Genomic DNA, 17,353 nt, shown 5'->3' with positions numbered 1-17,353 from the left:
CACACACACACACAGGCCTCCTTGTCCAACTATTTCCACTACATAGAGCTAAAAAGAGGGGAAAATGAATATTCTCTTTGAAAAAGCTCTGTGAAGAACTACGCACCATTACAAGTCACGGTGCATTACTATGTCCAGAGTGGGCTGTTAAAAGAGGCCACACACACACACACACACACACACACACACAAACACACACACAGGGATGCTGAGCCAAGACAACTTAGTCACAGGCAAAAACACTTTACTGACCAGAACACACACAAAAACACCTGCATGTACCCATCCAAAATACACACCCCCACACACACACACACACACACACACACACACACACACACACACACACACACACACACACACACACACACACACACACACACACACACACACACACACACACACACACACACACACACACACACACAGCTAAACACTATTCTTCTGCAGCAGAGGCAAAACATCTTTAATAATTAACTGGTGTTTTCAGATTTAATCCCAACAACAAAATTTGATATGAAGTTAAAAGCAAGCAAGAGTTCAGTTTTAGTGTGAAAAAAGGAAAGGCTAATAAAGATTAAACATAGTCAAATAAAACACATGAACACCCCGCACATTTCACCAGGGACCACAGCCAATAAAACAATGGCTCAGGTGGAGGATTCTGACTTTCTCCTCTTTGTCCTTCCAAGTGCTTCTGAACTCGGCTGCCCTGGCTCCTCTCACTGGCTACATGCACTCTGACCAACCTGTGAGCCGCAGCCAGATTTCGCCCACTATTCCATCTCTTTTTTCTTCCTTTTTGTCCGAGCTCTACGTCTGGGAGACAAAACACGGCAAAAGCGTTTGTGAACAATGAGCCAAGTGCACAGAGCCGTGGGCGACGGTCCAGACACTCGGGGGTGTTGCGCCGAACGCCGGCCCACCGCTACGCATCGCACGGCCTCCTGGACCCCCAGAGGAGCTGGCACGTTGGCCAATCGGAGTGTGTTTCTGGGCGTTAGCGACCGAGCTTCGGCCCGGCCGGTCCAGTAAAGTCGTGCGGTGCTGTGAGCCGCGGAGCGGAGCGGTGCAGTGTTTAGTGTCTAGCGCTCGGCGGTCGCGTCCAACTGAAGTGTTACCAGAAGCCTCTCTATTTCGGCTCTGGAAAGGGCGATGAAACAGAGGGTCAGAACAATTGCTAAAATATCACCGGGAAACATCCTTACAACTCCCCAGCCGGGTGAACGAGAGGTCGGTGTGTGTGTGTTTTTTTTTCCTTCCCTCACTTTCCTCCAGCATAATGCGATTTTCAAATGCTCAGGTTCCAGCAGCGGTCAGCCTTTCTTGTATATTTTTGCGAGAGGATCCTACTTCACCCGCCGAGCTGCACATAGCAGTAGCATGACACCAAGGCTTACATCTGGCATGGGACTGAAGCCACAGGCCATGCCAACTCCCCCCCCCAACACCCCCCCACCCCCCCATTCTGTTCAAAAGTTTCAGGCCTGGCATTCTCCTTCTCTCGCTCTTTCTCCCCTTCTCTCTCTCTCCCTCACACACACACACACACACACACACACAAGAAACAGGCACAGACACATGCAAACATGCAAACAAACAAAAAGTCAAACACGCACAAACACAAACACACACATTCATACGCACACGTGTCCTTTCAGACAAACAAACACTTTTACACACACACACACACACACACACACACAAGCAACACAGAGTATGGTCAGCAGGAGAGTGTAGGAACACAGTCAAGCTGGTGGAGTGAAACTATGTTTCGGCCATTTTGTGAGGGCTACTGTAGTTTTTCTTCTTCTCCTTCCTGCTCTTATTTTATATGGAGGACTTTTGTTTCTCTTTTCTCATCCGCCCCCTGAGCCTTGGCAGATGGAGGAGATCAGGCTCCGACAACGACAGTCTGTGTCCAGTTATTCTGCCCGCTGCTTGACCGGGTGAGCTTTTGTGTTTGTGTCCATATGCACATGTGTCTGTGTGTCTGTGTGTCTGTGAGTGTGTGTGTGTGTGTGCGTGCGTGCGTGCGTGCGTGCGTGCGTGCGTGCGTTTTCGAGGAAGGACATGGAGAACACGCCACGGTCAAACTGATGTTCAATGTGGCGTTCCCTAACAGTGACCGTCCCTGTGCACTGATGTGGAGAAGCACACACTGAGCGCGGGGAGTGGGGGCAGAGACCATGAGTCACTGACGAGGGGGGAGGGGGGGGGGTAAGTCCCGCTGCTGTGCTCCACAAACAAACACACAGGCAGGCCTCACACACACACACACACACACACACACACACACACACACACTCACGAGTCAAGTAGCGGGCAAAAAAAGAAAAAACCTACCGCTAAAAATATCCAGAATATGAACAAACCTAAAAACATTTCTCTTCAGACCAAGAAAGAGCATCCTTCTTCAATGAGGAAACAATTAAGCATTTGAGGTCAACTGAGGGCCCATCTTTGCTGTGAGCTCCTTTAGTTTGACCAAAGGCTCAGTTTGCTGACCCATCAGTCGGATGCCTTTGATGACCTGGTAGGTTAGTTGAGTTTGACGACCTGTTGTCCTCACCTGGGATGCTGACCACCACCTCCCTGGCACTGCCCGCTCCATCGTCGCCGTCCGCCTCCTTGTTGGTGCCGATCTCGCCGTAGTACAGTGCCAAGGCCAGCTCCATGACGCGGATGAACATGGGCAGCTGCTGGTCAGTCATGGACAGCTTCAGGCTCTCCACCATGGTCTGGATCTGTGTGGATAAAGACACACACACACACACACACACACACGCCCAAATACACAGAGGCAGACACACATGCACACACATACACACACACACAATCAAACAGACACACACACACACCAACACAGAACCGTCAGTCAGCATCCATAAATGTGGATCACCCCCTCCCCAATGGCCCAAACCAAAAACCACAGTGGCAGCCCAAACAACGTCCAGACACATTACTGAGATGTCTCAAATGTTTCATCTTATTGCGTCCATTTCAGCTCTTCCCACAAACCGAGGACCCTGACACGAGGATCCTACAGCCTCTCTGGGATGAGGATCGGTAGCAGGCGGCGGTCTGCAGCCCCGGCCATCCGGCTACCGGTGACGGAGGCGCTTGGCTGTGAAAGAAGCAGCACCGACGTGTCCCCTCTTCCACCCACCCGCCCGCCCTCCATGTGTGAAGTATTAAGACAGTGCCGACAGAAATGAAGTTATTAACACCAGCGAGCTCCCAACCCCCTCACCACTCTGTGATGTAAACAAGAGCCAGGCCACTTAGACTGGGCGGAGAGAGGCAGAGAGAGAGAGAGAGAGGGAGAGAGAGAGAGAGAGAGAGAGAGAGAGAGATGTGCAGAGAGGGGGCGAGAGAGAGAGAGAGAGAGAGAAAGGGAAAATGAAGAGAGAAGAGAGAGGAGAAAAAGAGCACACAAGAAAAAGCATGAAAGTGCAAGAGTAGAGAAGTGGAAGAGAGGCAGGGCAGAGAGGGAGAGATGGAGAGAAAGATGGAGAGATGGAGAGAGAGATGGAAGTATGGAGCGAGTGAGCTAGGGAGCGAGGGACGAGTGCTTGCGGCAGGAGGCTCACTTTGATGACGGCCGGTATCTTGGAGTTGATGTTGTCGTAGGTGAAGTGCAGGCGTGTTCGGAAGGAGCACTTGTAGAGCAGCGGGTCCTGGTAGAACTCGATCTTCCCGCTGGCGTTCCTCTTGTCCAGACACACCGTGCAGTCCGAGAAATTAATCACCTTCCTCAGAACCAGATCAGGGGCTGGACAGAAGAAGGACAAAGACCATCAGACAATGAGCAAAGGACGAGCAAAGAAGAGGAGTGCTTAAGAGAGAGTGACAGATGTAGGGCCCTCATTTAATGATGGGTTATTAGGTGCTAAGTCTTAAGGTACAAATCGATTTGCTAAATTAACATCATGCTCCAACATGCCGCACGATATGTTCTCATGAACAAGAATTTTGCTTGTTGAAAGACTTTGCAGTTTGTCCACCATTTCAATTAGGGCCCATTGAGATATGGAGACTTTATTTAACTGGTGTGTTTCTACCCACAGGCTTTCATCGAGACGGAAAGCAACTGCTCTGGGACAGGCGATCCCACACATAGAAGTCCATTTGGGCTCCACCACACAAGTGCTGCCGGATTCATTTCCCACACAGACAGGCAGGCAGAGTGTTGACACAGGAAATGGAGAGCTTCCCCACAGCTCAATCCCAGGGCCAATTATTACACTCATCTGTCCATAGACATTTCCAACCCATTCAGATGTTATAAATACAACGGCCCATAAATCGACATCTCCTTTGATGTAGCTTTCCGGGATATCATCCGTGGCTGTTTTCAGCACGGAGTTCAAAGGCAGCCACCTTTACAAGCGACTGCTGCTGCTATTGTTGCTTATTGTCGCCATTGCCAACGTCCTGAAAGTATGCTCTATAAATTTCATCACCTGGGCTATTCCTATTACTATTGATGTGATACGTCACTGTTGGCCAGTTTAACTCATCATATTGGCATGATCCACAGGAATAGGCTACTAGACAACGTCTATGGAATGCTATGGAGTGTTATTTCCGCCTTTATATACTGTCCAGCCATAGCCGAGCCTATACTTGGCTAAGCCTAATCTGAAGACTGGAGCTCATCACGCAAAGGACTTGCGAACAGACAATGTCTCAACAGTGAAATAGACTACTGGTCATCATCTATGGAATGTTGCAAAGCTATTTACATTTGGCACCCTTTATACTGTATCCAGGCAACCGCATACTACATTCATATAATGTGCAAATGTTGCATCAAAAGCACAATTTGTCCTGTAATAAGATATACACCTACATGTCGTTGTATTAGTATTTTTCTTATGCAGTGACAATAAGTTTAAATCTAAAAAATAAAAAATAAAGAACATTTGGAGGGCAAAACTGATTATGTATCCCATGTCATACACACACACACACACACACAGAGAGAGAGAGAGAGAGAGAGAATGGCTGTGACAGGAATGTGGAAGACCCACCAGCGATGTCCATGAAGGCCCTGTCCCACATCTCATCTACAGTGTAGCACTCCGCTGAGGTGATGTTGACGGACAGCACAATGTCGTCCTCCACGTATTTCAGGATGAGGTTATTCACCACAATGTTGACGTTGTTGGCCACCCGCCTGATCAGGCTCTGTACATATCCTGAGGAAGAGACAGAGACAGAGAGAGATAATATGTATCAACATTATATCCAACACAATGAGAAACTGGCCACATTTTGTGTCCTTGTGGCATGTAAGGACAACATGCAATGCTGTGACCACTCTGAGTCATGACCAACAAAGAATTTGTAGTGCAACATTCGTTCAATATTACGGTAATTCTGGGGTTGAAAGCCGCAAATGCTAAAACAAAATGCCATCGGCAACATGCAGTCATGATAATCTATTACACCTCTTTAGAGTATTCCTGTTGCTGTCAGAAACACACACACTCACACACACACACACACACACACTCACACACGCCCTTTGTCTTTGTCTGGACTATGTGACGAGCTGGCATTGCAGGCAAGTCAAGTTGGTCTTTCAACGGCACAGAGAAAAACAGAGTAAAGAGTGGAAAGGCCCAAGCACTGGAGCAGAGACACGGAACATCAGGAACACAAGAGAAGGTGAGAGAGGGATCGCAGGAGGAAAAAGAGAGCGAGAGAGAGAAAGTAAGTAACAAGAAATAAAGAGAATCAGAGAGAGAGCGAGAGAGAGTGAGAGAGTGTGTGTGTGTGTGTGTGTGTGTGTGTGTGTGCATACTGTGAGCAAGGTTGGGTTTCAGCGGTGCTTGGGGAGCTATCTTGCAGTGTTACCAGTCACTCCTAACAGCACACCAACGCAGGGAAACAGAAGCTCGTGAGGAAAAACATACATGGTAAGGTCATTACTCAACAAAGTACGAAAGAACTTAAAATATTACAGACAGGGGAGTTTCGACCATAAAATATGAAAATATACAGCAATAAATCCTCTTAACCACAGCCCCAATGACATTATTCATTCCTCTCTTGTACTGTTAAACACAGCAACTCAGAGTTAAACGTATAAAAGTTTAATGCTTTTTCCTTGTTTTCCAACCCAAATGTTTGTCTTCCTGCAAGTACAAGCCTCCTCGAGACAGTGACACAAACGACAATTAACGCGACCTGTGATGTATCACTGAATAAGAAAAAGAATCCTAAACCCACTTAGGCCATAGTTTTGCTTTTTTTTTTTCCCCTAATTCTCCGACGTCGTGAAATGTCCAATCCCCAGTCCCTGTGTCTGTCCTGCGTTGCGTGCGGAGTGAGTAATGGTGAAATTAAACTTAGTAACTGGCCACTCGGACATCTGGAAAGCCTCTACCCCATAATAACTGCTCTTGGAAGACAAATAAGAGATACTTCAGCGATGGAAGTGGAGGTTTTATGACAGGAGTGAGAAAACCTATTCCGAGGTTAGGAAGTATCAGCTGAATGGGGACTCAGGACACCAGTGGCCACGCATGTAGACGCACACACACACACACACACAAACACACATGCAAGCACACGCTCAAACACACACACACACGCAAACGCAGACACATGGACACACATATTTGTGGAGGTGACGCTGTGTCTAACCATTTACATGATCTGTGAGATGGCTCTCCAGAGGCCCGCCTGCCGAGCCAGGATATCAGAGCAACTCAACGCCACTCTTCTGACCCGTGATGTCACATCATTTCCTCTCGCACCACAGGGACAGAGGAAGACAGATTGTACACAAGGTTACAGTGAACACCGCCCCAGGGTGTGTGTGTGTGTGTGTGTGTATCTGTGTCTGTGTGTCTGTGTGTGTGTGTGTTTCTGAGCAGGGTGTTAGGGTCACTCTGAGGGCCTGCATGGCGCACCTGCAGAGGGGCCTCAAAGTGACGCTTCGCCCCCCGCCGATCACCTCTCTGGATCCAATTTACCCAGGACCAACACAAGACCTGTGTGTCCACTCTCTCACTCACTCTCTTTTCCTCTCTCTCTCTCAAGCACGCACACACTCTCCCTCTCCTTTTTTCTCACTCTCTCTCAATCTCTCTCTCTCTCATTCTTTCCCTGACTCACCCTCTCCTTCCTCGCTCTTGTCTTTCATTCTTCCCTCTCCTCACCTCACTCACTCGCTCGCTCGCGCTCTCTCTCTCTCGACTAGTCGCTGCGCAGCGTGCCGCTTCAATAAACAGTTGACACAGCCAGCACCTGTGACTGGGCCCGTCGGGATGAGGCCCACTTAAATCTCCTCGACCATAAAATGACTGGAAAAACCAACCTCTTTATGCGATCACCGCACAGGCCAGGGCCCAGAGTCTCCTCAGTGCAATTCAGGAAAGAAACCCTATACCGCCCAGTGTTCTCCTTTTTCCTATTGACGGAAGGTATTAGCAGCTATTAGCGCTGCCAATTATTAGGAAACAAGAAGAGTGACAAGTCTTTTCAGCAAGACGGATGCACTGGGTAATATACAGTGTGCTTGTCTGTGTGGCGTCTGTTTATAAAGCGCCCACAAATAGATCTCGTTTTAAGGTTGTTGCTCTCTTTTTTTTTTTTTTAAAGCACAGCTACTTTCAAAAGCTGACTGTATAATATACAGAATTATAAAAGCTCCATTTTAGACCTCTGACAAATATTTTATTTGTCTTCCAAGAGCAATTATTAAGTGATACAAAGTCAAAGCTTTCCAGATGGCTGAGCTGGTGTTCTTTAGCATATCGTCTGATTGAGCTGGTGTTCTTTAGCATATCGTCTGATTGAGCTGGTGTTCTTTAGCATATTGTCTGGCACTCTGGCTGAGCTGGTGTTCTTCAGCAAATCATCTGACTGAGCTGGTGTTCTTTAGCATATCGTCTGACTGAGCTGCTGTTGTTTAGCATATCTTCTGACTGAGCTGCTGTTGTTTAGCATATCTTCTGACTGAGCTGCTGTTGTTTAGCATATCTTCTGACTGAGCTGCTGTTGTTTAGCATATCGCTCAGGACCCAGTGCTCAGCTGTTGATATAATGCGTCGAGCGCACCGCTCTCATCAGAGCCATGCCACTCCCTCAGATTTAACTGCAGATTAGAGGTTTACAATCTGCCCCTTTTTTTTCCATTTCACAGTTCAGAGAGTCTTACCAGGGACCACTCTGAGTGGTCAGCCAAGCACGGGTCACTACACTCCTGCTCCGCACGGAGGGGGATAGTATTCAGACCGGTCTCTATCCTCATCCAATATGGCACACATCACCCTCCATCAATAACCTGACAAGCACGGACCAGTCTCTATCCTTAACCTGACCAGAAAGCCCAACCAGTCAAGTCAATTCAATTCAATTCAAATGGTGCTTTGTTGGCATGAAAAATGACACTTGTATTGCCAAAGCAATTGTTCCATACACCAGACACCACAGATGCTAATTTATACACTGAATGCCTTTAATTCAGTCAAAGAATAAAATACAAAAGTAAGGGATGTGAAATCTAAGTTTGAGGGCATTTTGACCAGTGGCAGTAGATTGCTAAAAAATAACAGTGACAGAATAAACTTCCATCACAGGCATCCACAGACAAAACCCCACAAGACAGTAGCTGTGTTTACAGCACATCGTTAAGAGCACATGCAAGTGTGTGTGTGTGTGTGTGTGTGTGTGTGTGTGTATGTTTGTGTGTGTGTGTCTTTCATTTGCAGTGTGCACTGCCATGATATTTAAGTTTAACTGCCAGAGCTAAATGTCCCATTTGCACAGGGACCGGAGACCCCAAGAGGAAATGCCAGAGGAGGTCACCAAAACTGCAAAAAACAGAGAGTCACAAAACTATTCTGGGCGCTGAATGCCTAGGAATAGTTATTTTACCAGAGAATACATGGTGGATGCTGTAATTTTGGTGCAACAGAGAAACAGAAAGAGAGAGTGAGTGAGAGTGAGACAGAGAGGGAGAGGTAGAGAGAGAGAATCCAAGAGGGAGGGAGACAGAGGGAGTGAATGAAAAGGAAAGAAAACAGGGGGAATGTGTGTGTTAAAGAGAGGCAGACAGAAAAAACAGAAGGCCGAAAGACAGACACAGAGAGAGAGAGAAAGAGGGAGAGAGAGAGGCAGAGAGAGGGAACGATCCACAACGATTAAATCGGTGAGACCAGTTCCAGCAGACTGCAGATGCATGGCACTGACCGCAAGCGGACGGCCTCTTCAGACACTCTCAGAAAGCCTGTGGTCAGAGACTGAGCATCCGAAAAATAATAATGCATCAAAACAAAAGCATCAAAAAATATCTGGACCTTAATCCCATCTGCCTCTCTCCAGTGAGGAGCTTGAAAAATGGGTATGGGTATGTGTATGTGTATGTGTATGTGTATGTGTATGTGTATGTGTATGTGTATGTGTGTATGTGTGTGTGTGTGTGTGTGTGTGTGTGTGTGTAAGAGAAAGAGAAAGAGAAAGAGAGGGAAGAGAGAGTGTGTGTACAGTGTGTATATATATGAGTCAAACTGTGTGTTTGAGTTGATGACGTGTGGACGTGTGAGAAAGTAAGTGTGTGTGTGTGTGTGTGTGTGTGTGGATGACTTGAGGATGCGCTGCGGCGGAGCCAGGGCAGCTGTGGTGAAGAGGGGGGGTGTGGGCACGCCTATGACGTGAGAGACGGCGCTTTCATACAGCGCCCGGGCCACGCCTGCGTGGGTGGGTGACGTGACGAGACGAGACGAGACGGCACGAGACTCAAAACAACATCACAGTCAGGGGGCCCCGAGGGACTCGGCCGAGCGAGACTCGCTGAAGAGCTTTCGCTCAAAAACACACAGAAGAAAGCACGGCAATGCCTCCGAAGGGTTTGCGAGAGACTACAAAGTGGAGAGGAGAGGAGAGGAAAGAGAGGGAACATGGACATATACATCCAAAAAAGAGGAACGTTTGGACATCACTCTGCCCAATCCTGTTTCCTCCTGCTCTCTGTCTTTTATTTAATCAACTTTACAGTGATTCGGGCAATCCTGAGCTGGCATAGAGTAATAACAATTCATATGGAATTATAATTACTGGAATTAACCATCGTACTAAACATTTTCCATTTGACCATTGTTGCACTGAAACCGTACACAACAAAAAACAAAATGTATGTGCACAAAACCTTTCTCCCCTCTTTCAGATTGAACATGATCAAGAGAATGACTGAAAGACATTCACTGGCTGAGTGATCAGCATTTCTGCACAATTAATTGAGTGCCATGTGAGTGATGAGAGCGGAGGGGGTAGTGAGGGAAATAAACCGCTCCAGTGGCTTGTGTGTTTTTGTTTGCATTAGCCAGTGCAGAGGAGGGAGAGGGGAGGAGAGGACAGGACAGGAGAGGAGAGGAGGGACGGGATTAGGGGGCGTCCTGATCTCCAAGAGTGTGAGCCTGATGACCACACAGCGGAGCAGAGGTTACCCCGAGTTCACCACCGCAAGCTGGGTAACAGAGCAACCGGGGCCCAGGCCGGCCCAACCCAGTGCATCCCAGCCCGGCCAGCAGGAGTAGGGTCCCCCAGGACGCCTGGAGGGGGTGGGAGATGGGGTGCAGGGCAGATCCCCTGCTTTCACAGCTGGGGGGCTGATGCTATCTCCCCGCAGCCGAGGAAGAGGATCCTCCCTGGGCACGAGCCCCAGGGTTCATAAGGGGCCTTGAGAGGCCCCCACCACCACTGCACTCTCCGCCAGGGACACGACAGTTGAGGAAACACCTCCTGGTTGTTTGCGGTCTCACTTTCTTCCTCTTTCAGTGGTTCCTCTTTTTTTCTTCCAGCTTCTTCCAGCTCTCTCTCTTCCCTCTCTCTCTCTCTCTCTCCCTCCCTCATCCACCCACTCCCGCCTCCTACCTCTCTCCTTCATAGGTACACAAACAAGAACATTCGACACACAGCGTGCGCTAAGAGGCGATTTTACAACCAGCTCAAAAGGTCAAGAGACGGTCCGATATCCGAGCGCGCTGACCGCTCTCATATACACCCCATTTTTGAGACTCTTATAGGTCAGTGCGGCAGGGGCGTGCTTGCGGCCCGCATGAGTGACATAGCAGTGGAGCAGCAGCAGCGGCTGTGGCTTGGACGCTCCGCTGGTGTTAAGACCACGGACTGGACTCTGTTCAGACACACACACGCCATAAATCAGCAGCAATGAGGGACAGAGACCAGTGTGGGGTCCTTCTGAGAAGCCCCTGGACACAGACACAGACACACACACACACACACACAGAGATTGTCATCCTGCCACTCAAAGCAAAAGAGATTATCGCCACACACACTTTGATTGGAGCAGAGCCAAGCGCACTCAGCAAGGACAAAGAGGTGCAAAGGTCTGCACAGTGCGTTGGGCAGAGCAGAACATTTCCACCACGCTGTACAGTGTTTAATGAACCTCAACAGGATATGCTAGTGCTGTTCTACACCAGAGGGAAGAGAGAGGAGAAGAGAGGAAAAAAGGGAGGAGAGGAAAGAAGAGAGAAAAGGAGAGAGGAAAGGAGAAGAGAGAGGAAAGCAAGGAATCCTTGTCCAGGCATGGGGTCAAGTGGCCTTGCTGATAAGGCACACTACACCACCCGCTGATATATGGCCCTCGCCACACACACACACACACACACATACACACCTTCCCCCTCCCAAACACCTCAGCCCAGGCCATGGGGGTGTTGTGTGGGGAGGAAGGCAGGGCGTCGGGGTGGCCATGGAGGTCTCGTCACTCACCTGGGGGAAGGTCTGGGTCTGTAGGGGCGGCCTGCTGCACCCGCCGCGGTTTGGCCAGGGACTTGGAGCTGTCGGAGGCGCTGCGACTGGTCGAGCTCGAGCCACAGCTCTCATGGTCATCCTGCAGAGAGCAAATCAAAGAAAAGGGAGAGAGAAGGTAGCGATTAGAGGAGAAGATCAAAAAGATGAAACGATGTAGAGCGATACTGTTGGAGGATGGCTGTAGAATGCTAATAATAACAAAATGACACCACTGCTTGTGGGTGTTGAGGATCACATTTATAACGTGCTTTACATAATCAGAGAAGGCAGAGTGTTGGGGGGGGGGGGGGGGGGGGTTGTGCTCACTCTCTACAATTAGCCACTCCTCTGTTAAATCACAGCCAAGAAAAATGGAAAGCATCTCCACATTCCATTGGGCACGAGTGATGGTGCAGAGAGCAGGAGAGGGGAGGAGAGGAGAGGAGAGGAGAGGAGAGGAGAGGAGAGGAGAGGAGAGGGGAGGGGAGGGGAGGAGAGGAGAGGAGAGGAGTGGAGAGGAGGAGAGGAGAGGAGAGGAGGAGAGGACAGAGGAGAGGAGAGGAGAGAGGAGAAGAGAGGAGAGCAGGAGAGGGGAGGGGAGGGGAGGGGAGGAGAGGAGAGGAGAGGAGAGGGGAGGAGAGGAGAGGAGAGGAGGGCAGGGGGCTTTGAGACAAAATGAGGAGAGAGAGCCAACAGAGGTCCAGGTCACGCACCACTGAGGGAGTCCGCTGCGCTTTTACAACCACCTCCTGGGCTGCACAAATAAACCCCACCTCAAGGATGAAAAACAGCACAGGACTCTCTCTCTATCTATCTCTCTCTCTCTATCTATCTCCGTCTGTCTGTCTGTTCTCTCTCACTCACCCACACTCCCTGTCTCGCTCTCTCTATCCCTTTCTCCAGCTCTCAGTCTGTCTCTAGTCTCTCTTACTCTCTCTCTCTCTCTCTCTCTCTCTCTCTCTCTCTCTCTTCTCTCGCTGTCTCAATCACTCCTCATCACTTACTCTTTCTCTAAGCCCCTCTCCCTATCTTTCATTCTCTACTTATCCATCCATCTTTCTTGTTCTCCCTCTCTCTTCCTCTCTTCATCCCCCCTCATGTCAGTGGCACTCAGTCATGCACCGGAATGTGGGAATGGCAGAGGTAGGAATGGGGAGGGAACCCCACCCCACCCCCCCCCCACACTCCCAGGAGAAAAGCCCCTAGAGTAAACACAGGGCGGGCGGACTGCAGTTATTTATTGGCTGGCCAAGGCGAGTGCCCCTCCATAAAAGAGCCCAACGGCCACAAGATGAGGTGCAACAAAAACAATTAGAGCCTTGAGGAAACCCAGTGCCCACACTCCACTGGCCTGGGTGGTGGCGCTAGGGGGGAGGGAGGGGGGGGGGGGGGTGTAGACTGCAGCCCTTAACTTTGATTAGCCCAGCATGCACCCCTACACACACACACACACACACACACACACACACACACACACACACACACACACACCACACACACACACCATCAGAAGGTGGCTTACTCATTTAACAAGTGATCTGTTTACAGCTCTGTTTCCAGGCCCTGTTAAGGATAAGGACACAGGACACACCGAGTGCAGGATAAATGGTAATGGCCAGAGCCAGGGTCAGACCATCATTGGCCCACTCACCAACAGCCCATTAGGGCAATAAAAGTGACCATTACGCCTTACTCGGGTTGGCACAGACACATGGCCAACGGGGGCAAAGGTCAGAATAATGACAAACTGTTTTAAGGCAGAGAATCCGGTCAGAACCTTGAGAGAGAAGTCAACAAGAAGAAGTCATGGAAACACTTCAATCATTTCGTCTTATCTGGCCATGTCAACGTCCCTGCCCCTGCCCCTCCCCCTTGCCTGCTCTTTGGCTGCCATAAAATTCAACCATCCTAATGAAGACCTGAAAAGACCGCTGGACGTCCATAGAGGCGTCTGATAGTCACTATGTTCTCTAGCTGCACCGAGAGAACAAGGAACGAACAATACTGAGGTCACATGTTAGATTCCAGAGCAGCACCCACTCTTTCTAGGCCCATCATGGTGGGCCTGGTGGGCAGTGGCTAAGGAAGTAGAGGAGCCAGTCAGCAACCGGTCAACCACCAGCTCCTCCTGACCCTGTCGAGGTGTCCTTGAGCAGTACACTGCACCCGAAACTCCCAGGTTGGAGCCTTGCATAGCAGCCTTCGCTATCAGTGTGTGTGTGAACGGGTGAATGTGAGGGATTCCTCAGTAAAGCGCGTTGGCTGCTCAGAGGAGGAGAAAGGCAGAAGACTGCAGCTCCTTTACTGTACCATTATCATGCACTATCTAGGCCTTATCAGTGCTGGAAGCTGCTTTGGGTAAGACTGGTAACACTGAGGAAAGAACAGGCCTGATTGGTGTCCAGGGTAGGAATGTGTTGACAGGCACGGCAGGCTTGGCCTGATCTGTGTTAAGAGGTCAGAGGGCTCCGTTGCGTGTGTGTAGAGGTCAGCGGGGATGAGCTGGTATGTCGAGCTCTGTGAGTCCTACTAACTCTGGGTTTGTAATGATGGTGCTACATTTACATTCATTTAACTTTTACCCAAATTGACTTATATGTATTTTACTCAATTATATTACAAGGGCCATTCTCCCCAGAGCCACTGGGGGTTAAGTGCCTTGCTCAAGGGCACAACGGTGGAAGCCAGGAATTGAACCCACAATTTTTCAGGCTACTGCATGCTAGCCCAACTCCTTAGCCACTACACTACTTCTGCATGCTAGCCCAGCTCCTTAGCCACTACACTACTACTGCATGCTAGCCCAGCTCCTTAGCCACTACACTACTGCATGCTAGCCCAGCTCCTTAGCCACTATGCTGCTGCATGCTAGCCCAGCTCCTTAGCCACTTCACTACTACTGCATGCTAGCCCAGCTCCTTAGCCACTACACTACTACTGCATGCTAGCCCAGCTCCTTAGCCACTACACTACTACTGCATGCTAGCCCAGCTCCTTAACCACTACACTACTGCATGCTAGCCCAGCTCCTTAGCCACTACACTACTACTGCATGCTAGCCCAGCTCCTTAGCCACTACACTATCACAGCCCCTTTGCTGAAACGAAATCACAGTCAGTAGGCCCCAACTGCCACACTTTCCCATCTGTCACCCTACTTGTCTTTCTTTGCTTCACTTTGCTTATTCTAAGTGTGTATCTGTATCTACCTCTGTATCTCTTTATTTCTCTCTCTCTTTCTCTTTCCCTCTCTCTCTCTCCACTCAGTTTGACGGAGTACGGTAATGAGCTCTCCGCTTGCGGCTGATGAAGATTACATTTTAAACGTGCCTCGCATAATTGAAGGAGGTGGTTGCTCTTGAAGATACAGAGTTCTTACCCGGCGTGCTAACGTAAACAGACCTACGCCAAAACAGGCAACAAAAGCACCCAGGCAAAATATTTATGCGCCGGCGTGGCCGGGGCCTGGATGCCCGTGCGGGCCCCACGCAGCGCTTTCCACTCGCCTCGGTAAACACAGCGCCCAGGAATAATAAATAATCTCATCAGAGCCAAATTATGAGCTCGGGGCAATAATAAGAAATAGATTATTGCTGATTGCTAACACCTCATTTTCCAGTCCCTCTTCTTCTGATGGAGGGGTGTGGTGGGGGGGGGGGGGGTAGGATTTGATTGGTTCTTGTTGAAAGAGTCCAACGCTTGTATACAAAGTACTGTTTCTGGGAAGGGGTGTTGGTGTGGCGTTGTTTTTCTCTCGCACTCTCGATTGTACAACTCATCTCCACTCAGTCATCTCTATCATCAATCATGCATATCAACACATCTTCAGCACACATGTCCATCCAAGACCACCGGTTCCACAGCCCGCAGGTTCAGCCAGGCTATGGGAGCCGCTCTAGCTGCAGACGCCCGCGGGTTCAACGAGGGTGCTCATGCTGCTGTAGCTTCAAGCCCCTGCAGGTTCAGCAAGGGTGCTGCTGAAGCAGTTCTAACTCGTCAGTTCTAACTCAGACTTCGGGCTGACTTGGGAGATGTTGGCCAGAGGAGGAGTGGATGAGAGTTGGATTGTTTGTGGCGTTTCACAGGAGGGAGGGGTTGTGTGTGTGTGTGTGTGTGTGTGTGTGTGTGTGTGTGTGTGTGTGTGTGTGTGTGTGTGTGTGTGTGTGCATTTCTGGGGGAAAGCCTTGGGACAGATGCAGGCATTCCCAGCTCTCAGCTGCTGGGGGTTAGGAAGGGTGGGGTGGGGAGAGAGGGTGTGGGGTAAAGTGATCTGGGCCATGGTACAACACAGGGCATGGAGGCAGAGAGAGAGAGAGAGAGAGAGAGAGAGAGAGAGAGAGAGAGAATCAGACAGAAGAATGTTAATCAGGGTGGCAAACAAATTAACTGTCCAACAGGCAGACAGACACACAGAGAAAGAGTGAGAGAACCAGGGTAGGGAGGACTGAGAGCAGACAGAGACAGAGGAGGAGAGGAATGAAGTGAAGTGGTGACCCTCTCTCCTCCCGCCCCCTCTTACTCTCTGCCCAGACCCCTGTCCTCTGTCATAGCCAGACTAGTGAGTGACAGCCAAGGGGAGACCCCCTACTCAGAGGGTAAGTGGGCACCGATGGAGGGGTTAGGGGGCACAGGAAGGTGAGGTGTGCGGCCCCCTGACACCCAACACCCCCCCCATCCTCACACACACACACACACACACACACACACACACACACACACACACACACGTCTGGCTCGCTGATAGGCAGCATGGCAGCCTTGTCTGGAGGGTAAACCCTGAAGTGTGACCCACACACACTCACTCACACACACACTCTCACACACTCACACACACTCACACACTTACCCCCTCCCTCCCTCTCCAAACACAGGGGCTAAGGGAGGCTTGCTGTGTAAACACAATGATAGAAAGCACACTGCTCTCGATACCCCCGACCCACTACCCCGCCCCCTCCAAATAATAGTGCCGCAAAAAAAAAAATTGTTCCCTGATTAGGCAAGATACACAGGACTCGAACTGACGTCACTATAACAAGCAAATCTAAGCAGCGGGAATGAAGTTAGGGCAGACAAAATAACAGAGCAGGGTTTGTTTTCAGTGAGGGAAAAACGAATGAGTGTAGATAGACTTGGCACGTGGCCTGGACACTTTAGCTGGGTAAAGATAGTGCTGTTTATCATGTCCATAGATTGGCTCTGAGTACAACAGTGTGTTGTTAGACACAAGCCTTGGATGTTTGAAAGACTAACGCTCCCGGGATGACTTATTTTTGTTAGGGAATGTGCCAGGTATATTTTGATAAAGCAGAATAAATCACGTCTGTACTTCATTTGGACATCATGGCTAAATCCTACTCTGAGAATTTGTCAGTGCTGTTCACGTCAATGGCATAAATCAAATCAACAGGCACTGGCTGAGAAACATGCTTCTGTGAACTTTCTCCAACACTGGTACCGCGTGGAGTTTGCCTGGTTGGAGACGCTCAAACCAGGCAGTGGGTGAGTGTCACGGCCTGTTTCTGTTACTTTTTCACCTAGTGAACTCAGAATGACATCAACACTCACCCCTTCCCCCAACA

General features: G+C 49.6%; 1 protein-coding gene across 1 annotated transcript in view; it reads right to left on the bottom strand.

Moving 5' to 3' along the window:
- The window catches only part of LOC121720892 (vacuolar protein sorting-associated protein 13B-like), a 304,282-nt gene that overhangs the window by 267,053 nt on the left and 19,876 nt on the right, over positions 1–17,353 (bottom strand). Inside the window, exons 3-6 of the mRNA XM_042107363.1 lie at positions 11,755–11,875; positions 5,037–5,204; positions 3,594–3,775; positions 2,573–2,747 (exon numbers count right to left, since the gene is read on the bottom strand). Of these exons, the coding sequence (XP_041963297.1) occupies positions 2,573–2,747; positions 3,594–3,775; positions 5,037–5,204; positions 11,755–11,875 (646 nt within the window). The remainder of the gene's footprint in view (positions 1–2,572; positions 2,748–3,593; positions 3,776–5,036; positions 5,205–11,754; positions 11,876–17,353) is intronic.

Source organism: Alosa sapidissima, chromosome 10 (assembly GCF_018492685.1).
Source record: "Alosa sapidissima isolate fAloSap1 chromosome 10, fAloSap1.pri, whole genome shotgun sequence".
Lineage (NCBI taxonomy): Eukaryota > Metazoa > Chordata > Actinopteri > Clupeiformes > Clupeidae > Alosa > Alosa sapidissima.
This window is presented reverse-complemented; position numbering and strand designations above follow the sequence as displayed.